The 14049-nt window shown below is 37.1% G+C and overlaps 1 protein-coding gene across 3 annotated transcripts in view; it reads right to left on the reverse strand.

Moving 5' to 3' along the window:
• The window catches only part of ARHGAP15 (Rho GTPase activating protein 15), a 325074-nt gene that overhangs the window by 92114 nt on the left and 218911 nt on the right, over positions 1-14049 (reverse strand). For all 3 annotated transcript variants that reach the window (XM_085584122.1, XM_085584123.1, XM_085584125.1), the window contains one exon: positions 9072-9149. In XM_085584122.1, the coding sequence (XP_085440248.1) occupies positions 9072-9149 (78 nt within the window). The remainder of the gene's footprint in view (positions 1-9071; positions 9150-14049) is intronic.

Consider the following 14049-nt stretch of genomic DNA (forward strand, 5'->3'; position numbering starts at 1 on the left):
TATTTTTATGCATTTATATCTCATGGGATTTAAATTTTTTTTAAAGTGAAAAAGCCAATGGTGTAGTCAAGAACAATTAATAATTTCTCTAAATACAGGCATCTAATGCTTCTTTAAATGCTTTAAGACATTTCATCCACCTTCTAGCACCCATTCTCTAAGGACAAAACTCTCCTGTAGACCCAACACCCTTCTGAGAGTCACTCTGACACTCAGCATCCTCTCAAGTGGCACTAAATAACAGTGATTAAGTAACTGAATCAACACCAAAATGCTCCAAGAATGTATTAAGGGAAGATGCTTTCCAGGACTCTGATAATTCGCTCATGCAAGAAATTCCACTGAATTTTTACACAATTAAAAAAAAAAAAAAAAAAGGAGGAAAGAAGACAGGAATATTCAATTCTAAATCTGTAAAAAAAGGATGTTGTGAGCTCTTGAAAATTTCTTAAGAACAGTGTTATATTTTTAGCAATAATGTAATTCTAGGAAATATGCAAGCACAACTGAGACAGTCTATGTAAGCACACAGGTTTCCTCATAAAAGTTTCCATTTTCCAGAAAAGTTATTCTTTAGATTTTCTCCTTTTTTTTTTTCTTCCCAGAGTTTTTACATTTAAGTGTTTTCAATTTTGGACCCCATCACTCTTCACCAATGGAGTTCTATACTTAAATGCATTACCAAAGCCTCCTCCAACCAAAAAATCATTTGTTACTCACAACAGCTGCCCCACCACAGCATTTATGGTTTCCCCAGTTCTCAACACACAGAACACACCACAAAATACCATGAAAAAGCCAAATTCCCTGGTGCAACAACTTTCTCATCCCACACCACCCTGCAGAATATTACGCTGTGTACATCCATATATCATGCCACCCTTTTTCATTGCAGGCCCATTGCAAGCTCGTGTTTGTCAGCCACTTTTACACACAAGCCACAGAATTACAGATATTTACCACAGGGAAGGAAACCACCCCAAATATTAGGCCACACCACAGTCCTGTAAGACATTGAGCATGAGCAGTTATAAGTAGGAGCTCTGCAGATTAGTTCACCAGGGTGTCCGACTCCTCAAAGCACAATCATCCCATGCAAAACACCTTTGACTCTTGGTTCAGTTTATCTACAAATGAGCCTGGCAACCCTCACACTCAGGAAATGATCCCATTCTCCTAAAAATCACAGGTAGAAAGCTGTCCTGTTAATACTTTCACCAAACGACTCAATAATTTATTTCCTTTCCTTGCTTTTTTGGAGCTCTGTGGAACGGCATTTCCTGTAGCGTTGCTATCAGAACAGCAAACCCAAACAAAGAGTCACCCGTGACAACGATGAGCATCCCCCAAAAAAAGGCAATCCCTCAGTGCAGCGTGCAAACCTCCAGTCCTTCTCAGCAACTAAACAACACTCCTTGAGGGGTTATCAAGAAGCTCTTCAACTCCTCAAAGTGTTACTAAGCAAGACGCTATTGTAACGCAAATAGTGCTGAGGGTAGAAAAGGAATAAAAGGCATGTTTGAAATGCTTCATCATACAATACATGCCATAAAATCCATGGTATGTTTGTGGCTGACCGCACCAACCCAGCCTGCTGCCTCCTCTGCCCCATCCCACTGGCTTATTCAGCACATGAAAAGGAAAACATGACAATACCACTCGTAAGAGAAGTTTTACAGAGCTGCAGATTGGGCAGCTAAGAATTCTGAATATTTTTCTGTCTGCTTTTTTTGCTTCGCACTGAACACAAAATAGTTACATTGGAAATACATTAACATTCAAGCTCTAGCCATTTTTATTATATGCATTATATATAATGTGCATATACATATATATATATATATATATATGCACATTATTTGCAAAATAATTTAAAGCATTCATTGCAAAAATTAGTATTTCCATTAGATTTTGTACCTGACATATTTACAAGCAATTTTTGGAAGTACTATAGTTTCCCCCCTTCTCCTCTGCAAAGAGAAGGGGAAGATCTGAAAAACATACTTTCCTTTGAATAATGATAATAATAAATTTTCTGTAGCTTAAAACAGAGAGAGAAAAAGAAAACCCACATGAGTAACATGCACATATTAATTGATTCACCAAGTACTGTGGGCTCAATTAAAGTATTCTGTTGTCAGAGTTTTAAAGCTTGGAAAAAAAAATTAAAAAATGAAATTCTTGGCTACAGCTTGGCATATGCAGGTCTTAACCCAGAAGCAAGCTGTTTTATAATTATTTTTGAAAATTGCTTCAGTCCATTTTATTTTCTGTGCCTGCCTGGGAAGTGTGAAAAAGAAAGAAAAAAACCTATTTTTGACTCAAGGCTTTCAAGACATTTTGGTTCTCAGCTAGCAAGTAACCCAGTTTGAGCCTGATATTTCCATCATGAACTTTGGATCACTCTTCCTGGTTTCTCAGTGAGACTGGTCACACGAATAGCTGCTGGCAGACGTGAGGAAGACTTTGCTGCCTGTGCTGTGCTTGATCACACCAGGAACATCACCAAGGCTGGAGGGTGGCTTTAAGGTTAAAACTCCACCAAGGCACACTCATGTGTTTGTAGGGATACTCATATAAGCTTGAAAAATACAATCAATAACCTAAAACATCTAAAGATATCTGACATTGTCAGATATAATGGGAAATCTCATCAAGGTATGCACACAAGAAATTAAGAAACCACAAACAAAAAGGAAAGTGACTGCATGAGAGAACCATTCTTCTTTATTCCCCCCTTTTTATCTGGTGATCCTTCCTGCAATTTTAAAATAAAGCCCATGACAATCCTCTTGGCCCCCCATGTTTGTAGCTGGTGGGACTTGTCCTCCTGTGCCCATGGAGCCTTTGTTGGGGAGAGGAGCAGAGCCCCTGCCTGCCTTTGAAAGGGATATAACGGGGCCAAAGGAAAGATATAGGTATTTTTGAATGGAATGTTTGTTGGTTTTGGTGGGAGTTTTTGTTGTTGTTGGTTTGGGTGGGGTGTTTCTTTATGTCCCCTCCTTTTGTTTGTTTTTTTTTTTCCTTATTTTAAAGAAATAAAGCTGTGAAAAAAATACTCATCTCTTTTTTCACCAGTCTGCCTCCTCCCTCTTTTCTCCCTTTCTTTTTTCACCTCCTAAATGCTCCCTTCACAACCACCCAGCCCATTTGTGTCGACCTGAAGGCTCTGTTTCAAAGGCAGCTCCAGGTTTTCAAAGGCTGTGCCCGCTGAGGCAGAGCCAGCCAGGAAACCACTCTGGTTCCTGATAGCCCAGCTCACACAGACATATGGTCCCAGCAAGCTCATAGAATCAGCAATATTAAAAAATAAATCATTGCATTTTAAAAATCTGAATATTTGTCCCCCTTCTCTCCCAGTTCATTGATAAAGAACATGTCAGTTAGGTTGAAGAATCCTGCTGCTTAAAGGTATCATCCTTAGCTGCTCATATGGTCCAAGCTCTTACTTGTCAATTAGATCAATCTGAGTCATTTTAGAACAATAAATATAAGTGCAGATGGAATATAAACATATTGAAGATTACTGTTTCTGACGGCTGTTGTTTATTAAATCAAAAATTATGTCGAAGCGAAGATTTTGTTGATATTTCAAGTGGAAAAGAAAAGTAAATTGGAATTAGATATTTCTTAGGAAAGAAAGCAAAACAAAATTAAAAAAGCAAATCCCAAAATCCAACAAACTACCATGCCACAACCTCCAAAAAAAAAAAAAAAAAAAGCCTATAGGTAATAAAAAAGCAGTGTTTTTACCTAAAATGCCACCTATGAACAACCTTTAGAGAAGGGATATGGCACCTATAAACTCAAAACACTAGGTATGTTGAAATCCATAAAATTTCCAATTACTGCTTCAGAATTTATTGTGCACATATGGAAAATAATACTTGTAAAAGAGAAAGGGGTTTGTGCCTGGTGCTGTCAATACTGTGAAGGATGGGGTGATTATAAAGCAAATTAACAATACTTTTAAATGTGCATTCACTTATCTTTCCAATTAAATCCTTGTTAAACAACTGCACAGACAGTAATGGTGCTTCTGCAAAGCACTGATCAAGACAGTTTTATTGTAATTTTTACTCTGTAACAATTAATCAAGTAGGCATTTTCTTTATTATTAAATTATTTAGTTAATAAATATTCGCAATCAGTTCACGTATTTCTGGTTCAAACTTTACTCTTAATTTTTTCCTTAAACTGAGTCATATCCTACTAAATTCTCAGAAGAAACAACAGAAATATTTTCTTTTTTTTTTTTTTTTTTGTTCAAGTACTTTTTTTGTTACTGTGAAGTAATGCAAGGATGAGATTAAATTAACTTTTTTCCCCTCCTCAGAGTAGGAATATTTGGATATCTTTGGCTGTCCTTTTCCATGTTCCACAAGAAATGCACCTCTCTGCAATAACATAATATTTAGCCTCTGTAAAAACTCCCAGATTTGCCCCTGCTTTGGTACATAAGCAGAGTAACAGAGCTGTAAAAACACAATAATTGACCTTTGGATGGTCTGAGGTGCCTTGCAGTTAACACACAAGGTATTCCTAATGAAATAAAGAGATGCAAAGGTCATCTGCACAGCAAACACCCAGCATTTTGCAAACAAAGCTCCAGATATAAAGACAATTAGGAACTCTCTTGTATTATGCATGAGCCAACACTCGCTGAATGAACCAATAAGTACTGAAATCTGTATTTCCATTCTTAGTTTCCTTGAACGTGTATGCATTGGGATAGAATCCTGGTGTTTCAGCAGTGTGATATGAACTCTTTATAGCTCTATATTTATTTTTTTTTCAGTTAATTTAGTACTCATGGTATTTGCTTGATTGACAGCCATAGAAAGTGAATGCCTTTCCAGCTACTGAGCAGATTAGCACGGGAGACATAAAGAAGGAATGTTCCAGTTCCTTCCAGTTCCTCACCCAGGTGTCCCAGGTCTTCAGCATGGAGTTAATTGAGGATTGATGGGAGAGGTGTGTGGAAGCAGGACAAGGAACCTGGCTTAGCAAAAAAAAATGCCCTCACATTCATAAAACATTAAAAAAATATTTCTATAAATGTGTGTCACCCCGTGCACAGGGCCAGATGGAACTGCCAGCACACCTTACATGGCTTAGCAGACCCATAAACATTATTTTATCCCTTTTCCTACAGGTGTGAACTAAAAGAATATCCTTATAAATACATGTAAAAGATTTAACTTACTACATGTTGTGTAAAATCAGCAGAAGCCTTCAAGTACCTTGTCTGTTTCTGGTTATTTTATTCTGTTTTGTTTTGTTTTGTTGGTTTGGTTTTTTTTAACATTTTGATTTTTAGACTTGACCAATAATATGGAAATCATAAGAGGAATAGGTATTTCTGTCTAATGTCTCCAGCTGTTATAGATGCCTCCACTGTAGGGGCTCAGCCAAAAATATTGACAGCCTGGTGACTTCGTTTCTAAACCCCAAATTTTTCAGTGCTTATAGACTAAGAAAAGTATGAATTTCCTGATGTCAGTTTGGCAAAAGCAACTTCTCCAGTCTTGATTCAGTGATTTGAAAAACGATGACTTAGAGTTTTGAAAGTGCTGAGAGATGTTATAGCCCAGTCCTCTTATGATCAACTGATCTTTTCAGCTCTTAATGGGAAAATAAATCATAGATAAAAGATAATCCTGTTGCACAGAAGTAAAAAAGGTGTGATATCAATAGATTTTTACAGGAAAAACAAAACTCTGTGAGAGGGATAAAGTAAATAAGGTAGTTTGTTCTGGTGCTGCTCGTGCTGGCAAGGCCAAAACCACCTTCAGGAGCCGCCTACCTCAAGATATGAGAGCAAAACACAAAGTATATTCAGAGAATTTAAAAAGACACCAGGTTTGGGTTTTTTTTTTAATTGGAAAGCCCTTTTCATCCCCAAAATTTCAGAATTTCAAGAGTATTTTTATATTTTTGCTGTTCTTATTTCTTTTTTAATGATAAAGCTGTCAACTGTTAGTTTCTTCTCCTTTCATATTCACCAGTTCTCTCATTTAATTTTTGATGCTGCAGATGACATTAACAGTATAGGAAAAGGAGCCAAAAAAAGCTTTGCTATATTCTAATTAATGATTATTCTAATAAAAAAATACTTTGATATGGCAGCCAGCCTAGAGTGCCTTCTATGATCTTCAATGTGATAAATAATTATTTATATCCTCTAAATGTAGGTGTAACACAATGGCAAAGTAAGCAGGAATAAAGAGCCCAATGAGTATTTGGCCTGTAGAAGAACTGATTGCAGTCAATCTCTGCAATGCAAATAGGTTTTGTCAGAACATTTGTTTGCATTTATAATTAAATTAAACTTTAACTAAAAGTAAGGGTGGGGGGGAAATGTCGCTATGGTAAAATCATGTGTATAAATACTCCTTTCCCACTGTTAACTACTGAAAAATGAAGGTACAGGGATTGACCTGAGGAGGTCACAATAATTACTGAGGGATGGGGATGTGTGGACAGTGAGTTATTAACCATCATCCCACTGCAGAGCTTCAGGAGAATGGGAAAAAAGAAGGTTGGGCATGCACAGTACTTTTCCTGGTAACTTTTTTGCCCTTCATGAAGCCATCTGAAAGTGCTGCTGACCTCAGCACCTAATTGGCAGGGAACTCCAGGCTCTGGGACACATTGGAAGGAGAATGCACACCACAAATAAATCCTGTTTTCCCCATCTCCCCGCAGCATTTTCTAGGTACACTGTGACTCAGTGGGCTCATTCCTGCCTGCAGGTTCCTGCTTAGCACAGAAAAAGGGTGTTATTTAAACTATTGAAACAGGGGCTGGCTATCCTTTGTGTCTGTGTTCCCTCTTGAATATTATGATTAGAAATTTCTGGATTATTCTTTTGGAGCTACAGTGCTCAGGTCTTCCACTTCCCTCACATTGGGGTTACCCCTGGGGACTGTTAGGTGGCATTAGGATTTACCTAAATCAGCGTTTCTGCATGCATTTACCTGAGGAAAAACCTAAGTGCAGACCAGAAATTTTTTTGTGGACAGGATTTTAAAGGATGTGTGATGGGGATCTGGACAGATATTACCACTGCCTTTCAAAAATCCACTCCATCGTGACATAAAACACAAGAATGCCCTCATTTCATCAATAAAGACTAACATAAGAAACAGTGATTATCATAACTGATAAGATGATGACATAGTTCTCCAGGGGCATTAGTTTCTTTTGAATTTCCTTTGGTCACTCAGTAGGCAGATTTTTTTCCACATGCCTTAAATAACCAGTGCCGGAGTGGCTTTAATGTACTATTAACTCCACCATTATATTTTCATTTTTCACAGTAGTATAAACCAGAAGGAAAAGGTGTCTGGTCCCTCTCTGCTGCAAAAAGCCAGCTTAGACTTCTGTCTAGCTTTACAGTATCAGCCCATCTGTTTTAGGTGAAAACTTGAGCAGTAATGTTAACCTCAAGTATGTTAACCTTTGGATGCCACGAGACATGATAGACAGGACCATTATTTTTATGGCACAGTTTTTTCCTGAGCAAAGAGCTCAGGCAGTGTAGAAGGATAGAGAATCCCATTTTTGCCTGTGTGTCTCCAAACAAAATACAGCTCACAGTCATTTGAAAGCCAAGGCAGGCTTCATTATCGACACACAAATACCCAACAACTATAAATTTAAGAGAACCTAAGTAATGAATCAAAACCGTGAGGCTGATTGGTAAATGATGATTTATTCAGTCTTGCTGAATTTACTGGCATAAATACTGATTCCTCATAAACCAAAGTTCACCCTCCAGTTTGAGCTGAAGACGAGACTAATCTGGAGCAGCTGAGGAGGTGGCAAACACCTACTGATCCCCTGAAACTTTCCATAAAGATGTAAATTGAGGCTTGAAGGTGGGAATATTTTTACATCTCTCCTATCTCTCAATTTCATGAGAATATCTGAGTCAAAAGTCTTAGTTTATGTATAGTACCAAGCTAATTGAGGGAGTTGTTCTCCATCACCCTCACACAGAATACACAATATTTAGCAGGTCTGGTAATAGTCTCCAGGTAACATAAAAAGATTGTAAATGTAGGACAAAATGTTGCAGCAGCTTCACATTTATATTTGATTCATTCAAAAGTGTATAAGGTCTTTAATGCAATTTAAGATTTGGTATTTTTCCTAATTTCTGAGAAACTTGATTTTATTTTCTTGTTAAGTAGTATCATGAGGTTCACTATCACTGATGATATTTGCTAAGCTTTTAAATGTGGGAAGAGCTAGTCTTTGGTAACAGTAGTAAACCATTTGGAGATAAATATATTTGTCATTCATCCTTATTAGTTCCCAATATCAGCTTCCACACCTGTTACAGGATCTGCTGATCAATGTTAGATTTCTTTAGGTCACATCAGTGAAAAGCATGCTGTTGTATTTGTGGAAATATGTTTATTATACACAGAATCTGTGGAAATATGTTCAGTAAATACATACAGGAGGGTTCTAATTCTGGTTAGCTCGTCCCCAAAATATTCATCTTCCCTCTTTTATTTTCTGGGGTCAAATCTTTGTGTTTTCAAAATCAGTGGTAAATCTTCCACTGACTTTGGCAGAGCCAGTACTCCACTTTTAGTGTTTCCTTTTAAGTTCTTTTCAGCACCTTTTTCTCTTTCGCTGGTTTCCTTTGGATCCCTGCTCTACTTTTGGTTTTGTTTAACTTTCAACATCCAAACAATCTGCTATTTTTCCTTTTAATCTTTTTCTTTCCCCCTCACTTTGATTTCTTGGTTTCTACATATGCTTTGCTTTTTGCCACCTTATTTCACATCTCCATTTCCTCCCGTATTTTTAGATTTGTTTGTTGTTTGTTTCTCATCTCAAGTTTAACTACTATTTTCCTCTGCTTACTCTGCTCTTTTTCCTCTCTCCTAGCTGACATTTCCCTCTGTGCAATATCTTTCTACCTTCCCTTTCCTCTCTTTTCCAAAACAGGGCTCATCATTCTATGCCACTAATGTATAGCAGATTCTGAAATACTGTCATCTGAGACAGTTAAGTACTAAACAAAACATTACCAGGGTGGAGGAATCACTTACCCTGATTGACAACAAATCGTAACTTCTGTATTGTTGCCAGATTGCCGCTAACTCTGTATATTCCATCAACATCTAGACCTGAAAAAGAAACACATATTTCATTTTTGATCATAGAAGTATTTTTCTTTGTACGTCTGTCAGGAAGGCAGAAGCACCCTTGCAAGTATGAGGAAGAGCAGCACAGCGAGCGACTGAAAAATAATCCACCTGACAACAACTGAAGTGCCTCCTCGCTGATTAAAGCAGCAATGAAAAATAAAAGTGGGAGATTAACTTAAGTGAATACAAAACACCTAGCTATAATTATCTTGTAATTCTGTCAGCAGAATACGGCTCTGCAAGGGGCTTTGAGTGTGGCAGGGCAGCGAGGGGCAATTGGCTCTGGTGCTCATCGGGAAGGGCTGTTTGGGACGGGCACGGCACCGTGCCAGCCCGATGTTTGCATCAAGAGTGCCAGGGAAACTTCTCTGTCTGGGCACTTGAATTTCTGAGGCTGTGACCTTTCAGAAAATGAATCACTGAGGTGCCCACCCTGACATCACGATGTGTGTGAGACTCCACGCAATTATTACCATTTCTCTACTATATTCTTCCTAGTGGCTCAGACAGGCGTGAGGATGAAATTAAATATCCCAAGTAGCATATGCCCTGGAGTACATTTCTTCAGTGATATAGGCCATTCTTTTCAAGGACAACCCGACAGTCTTGTTTCTCCCTGCCATATCTGCTCAAGGTTTATCTTCTAGGTGAAACTAGATGTCATACTCCCTTTTGTGACATATTATCTCCTGCAGCAAGCTCTGTTGATATGAGTGTTTAAAATAGCACTTCCAGCCCCTGTTGCACAGCTGTAGGATTTCAAAGCACATGGGAACTGCTCTCCTTTTCCGGAAGAATTCACGGTGGTGCAACCCTAACCCAACCTGTGTGCTTAAAAATCAAACCCACTAAAATGTACATTGCCATTTCACATCTAAAATTTGCAAGTACAAAAGAAGCCAAGAGAAGCTACACAAACCAGTTTTTTTTTAAAGGCTACTTGGAACACAAGTTTTAATTAGGTTTTGGCAAGCAGTTTCAGAGAAAGCTTTTCTCCTGGAAAATGCTAATTTGTCAAACCCAAAATTTTTCAGGAAACACTCCCTGACAATGTATCTAGGGGGAATAGTTTTCCAATTTGAGGTTGGGGGGAAAAGGAAATATGAAAGTATAGGTAAGAGTACAAACAAGTATAAAAGCTTAGAAGCCCAGCTGTGATAACATTTGAAGAAGAAGCTGAAGTTCAAGTCTTTATTGACACTTGCACCACACCTTGGCACACGAGTGCCATGTCCAGTGGACTCAAGTGTTTGGAGGCATTTCTCACTGATCTAGAAGTATTTGAAAAACCTTACTTTTCTTTTTGATACAGACTGACACCATATAAAATCTTTTTTGTGTTTGCATGCTTGTTTTGTCTCTTTACAAAATTTTGAGTCTATGCTGCCAGGAACGTCCTGATTTGGTTTGCATTAAAAAATTCATTTAAAAATTAATAATTATTTTTTCTTCTGATTATTAATAATAATTCTGTGCTTCTCGGTGTGTTTTATTAGACAGCTTTCTAGTTTTCTACCCTGCACCTCTGGGTGTCCTGTAATGTAATATTGAGAGTGATGTTTCATTTCAGGAAGATCTCCCCTTTGGGTACAGAGGGAAAAGAAAAAGTTTATTTAAGAGAAATCAAAAAGGATTTAGTAATCAAGAAATCTTGGAAATTATCCATCTGCTGGATATATAACATATGAGCAAATGGAAATTACTGAAATGTTTAAGTAATGCAATTCTAACCTAAATCTGAAGAGTTTAATTCTGTTTTAGTAAGGGGAGAGTGAAAGATTAATTCCCAGCATAGGACTGTGGGACTCTTGTGGTAGAGGATTGAGAATTGCATCATGTAAGTTGAAGTCTAAACCAGAAATTAAAAAGGAAAAATAAATCAAACTAACAAACAGGCAAGCCACCAAACAGAATGTTAACTTTTGTTTGGATCTAACTCAATTCAGTTCTTAACCTCATTGGTTATATGGAAGTGAAAACAATCCATGTCACTTTGGGTGAAATAGTCTCACATTAAGAGCATCAATTTGGAACCTGCATAAGTCACCCAGATCAAGTGAAAATTAACAAGCTGTGTTGTAAATTGATGGCTATTAGATCTTGCAACATGGTCTGGAGTACACAAAAGCATTATTATTGTTAATAAATTAATTTTGGTCCACAAATGAAGTTTTATTAGCATTTTATTTGGGCACTATACAATATGGCAGAGGAAAAAAAAATAGGAAAAAAAATCAAGCTGATTATAACATTCACGTGCCATCGGCTTTCTGCTTCAAGAACTTTGAAAGTTATGCCAAACCAAACCAATGCAAATTGGTGGATTTGGACATCCCTTTCATGACCACATTATCTTAGCTGGATTGTTAACAACTTATTTTGGAAATCCAATTAGGCACAAAGGAGAAAGGCAGAGAAAGAAAGAGAGAAGTATATTTAATAGTTCTTATATCCTGATTCTATGAACAATTTTCAAAGCAAATTCACTTTTAAGGGCACCTCTGTCAAGAATAAAAACATCACTGCACTGCTGTAAGTGTTTCTTCACGGCAAGCTATAAATACTTAGGGAACAAGATGAAACAAAAGCCTTGCCCAGTTTCCTATCTGGTGCTGGAGTTTAAGTATAGTGGCAAAGAGACTTTCAGGAAAAAAAATAATCGTTATAATAAAGTCAGCTTTAGTTCACTATAGGATGACCTTCTTGCATTTTGTAGTGGGGTTTATCGGGGAAAAAATCACTGGATTTTGCCCTAAAGGAGAACAAGTATTTTATTTGCTTTCTATTCCAGTCTCCAACTCTGTTTCTGTTTGTTTTAATGAGGAACCTGAGAACAGGATGGACCCACAATTAGTAATTATAGCCAAAAGCACAATAATGATTTCCACACTAAATTTTGTAATGGCATAAGAAATGTAGGAAAAGGTCTTACTCAAGAACTCATCAGTTCAGCTGCCAAACTATTGCAAATTTTAACTATTTTAGTTAAAAAAAAAATACACAGGTGCTTCTGATGAGAAAGTTAAAAGGCAACTGGACTCAGGCTTGGCTGAGATTCATAAGAAAAAATGAAAGTAATAATCACTCTGCATTGCACAAGAGATGTTAGAAGATATATTATTTAATTTATTTAATTAAATAATATATTTATTTACAGCATTTCTTGCACTCCTATCCAAAATAGAAGTAATTATGAATGCAGGCCAGTGTCAGATCTAGGACCAGTTTGAGCTGGAACCAGCTGCTGCAGCAAAATATTGACAGAAGAAAAGTAGAGTTCAGGTGATATATTTATTTAAAAAAAAAAAATAAAATACCAGATTTGAGTATTGATTGAGGCAGTCCAGGTGATTTATTAACTATCTGAAGTTAAATGTTCTCACACACTCATTTCTGTTGCATATAAAAAAAAAATCCCTCTCCCAAATCACAGTGGATTCTGTCTAATCTTAATTTCTATTTGATAATTATCTTCAAACTGAATATAAAAAGAAATGTTCTATGTGCAGGGAGAAAAGGGTGGTGGTACACAGAAATTTCTCTGTTTTTTAACAAGATTTAGAATTTAAAACAGCACTAGGTAACTTCCTGCATAAAAACCCACAATTAATGTATCCTGAAATAGGTGTGGTCCCCAGGCCTGTTTTGTAAAAGAAACCATCGAGCTGGATTCAACAACAAAGTGAAGTACAAACTTGAAGAAAGGCATTCTTTAGTTAGTCCTTTCATTTAAAATCAGTTATGTTCAGGGCAAAACTATTGTATTTCAAAGGAGCCTATTATGCCTTCCCATAAACAGAAAGATCATACGTTTTAAAACTAAAGTATCATTATGCAATCAAGCTGTTGTATTATAAACTATTTTGTGGGCTCAGATGCCCAGGGCCATCTTTACAAATATTTAAGAGGTCATTATCAGGATATGTTCTCCCTAAAACTATAATTCTTTCCTCGTGTTTTCATATGCATCTTACCATAAATATCTGATTTATAAACAATTTTTTTAAAGTTTACTAAAGGCACAAAAGTGAGGCAAGAAATCATTTAAAGATGCAGAAAAGAGTGAATGCAGCAAATACATCCATGTCAAAATAATGTGATGAGAAAAACAAAGAAAAAAAGTGTAACAGAAATAAAATTTCACAAAATTACCAATATATTTATGCCGCTAGAAAGAAAATCATGAAGGCTAGCAAAGAATGAACCTAGCACACTAAAATTTGACTTTAAAATAATGTATAGGATGACAAAATGAACCCAGAGTTTCAGGTGAATGTCTGAGCAAAAATAACATTATTTTGTCTGAAGTAATGGAAATCAGAGGTGAAAATTATGAATACCATGACTCAAACATGGGCTACACCCCAGAAAGTGTTTCTGACATCCCTGTCCTGCTTCTTGGTGTGGCAGAGGGTGAGGCTGTCTATGCCCAAAACTCCTGGAGCAGTGCTGGGGGCTGGCCCTGGGGTTGGCTCTGCTCTGATGGGACCAAGCTGTTGTTTTGATCACCAGAATTGCCCCCTTCTTGTTCTCCTCCCAGCAGATTATCACACTTTTGAGGCTTAAAACATCCCAGCAACATACTGTCTTTTAACAGGGAGACAGGGTCCATCCCCTGTCCAGAGAGAGAACCTGGCTGCCATGGAAATGGGTGCCATAAAAATGTCATGTTAGATATTTGTACCACATAGAGGTTAAACAGGCCTGGGAGGTCAAAAATTGGATGATACTGAAAGTCAATCTGAAGGACAAAAAGATAACCACTGTTGTAAAAACCATCCATTTCCATTGGTGCCTCACATTTGGAAATAAAGCACAGAGAAATATTTGGAAATGACTAAAGCTGAAGAGTTATTCTGGTATCGTAAAAGCAGTAAGA

This window comes from Lonchura striata, chromosome 7 (assembly GCF_050655825.1).
Source record: "Lonchura striata isolate lonStrDom1 chromosome 7, ASM5065582v1, whole genome shotgun sequence".
Lineage (NCBI taxonomy): Eukaryota > Metazoa > Chordata > Aves > Passeriformes > Estrildidae > Lonchura > Lonchura striata.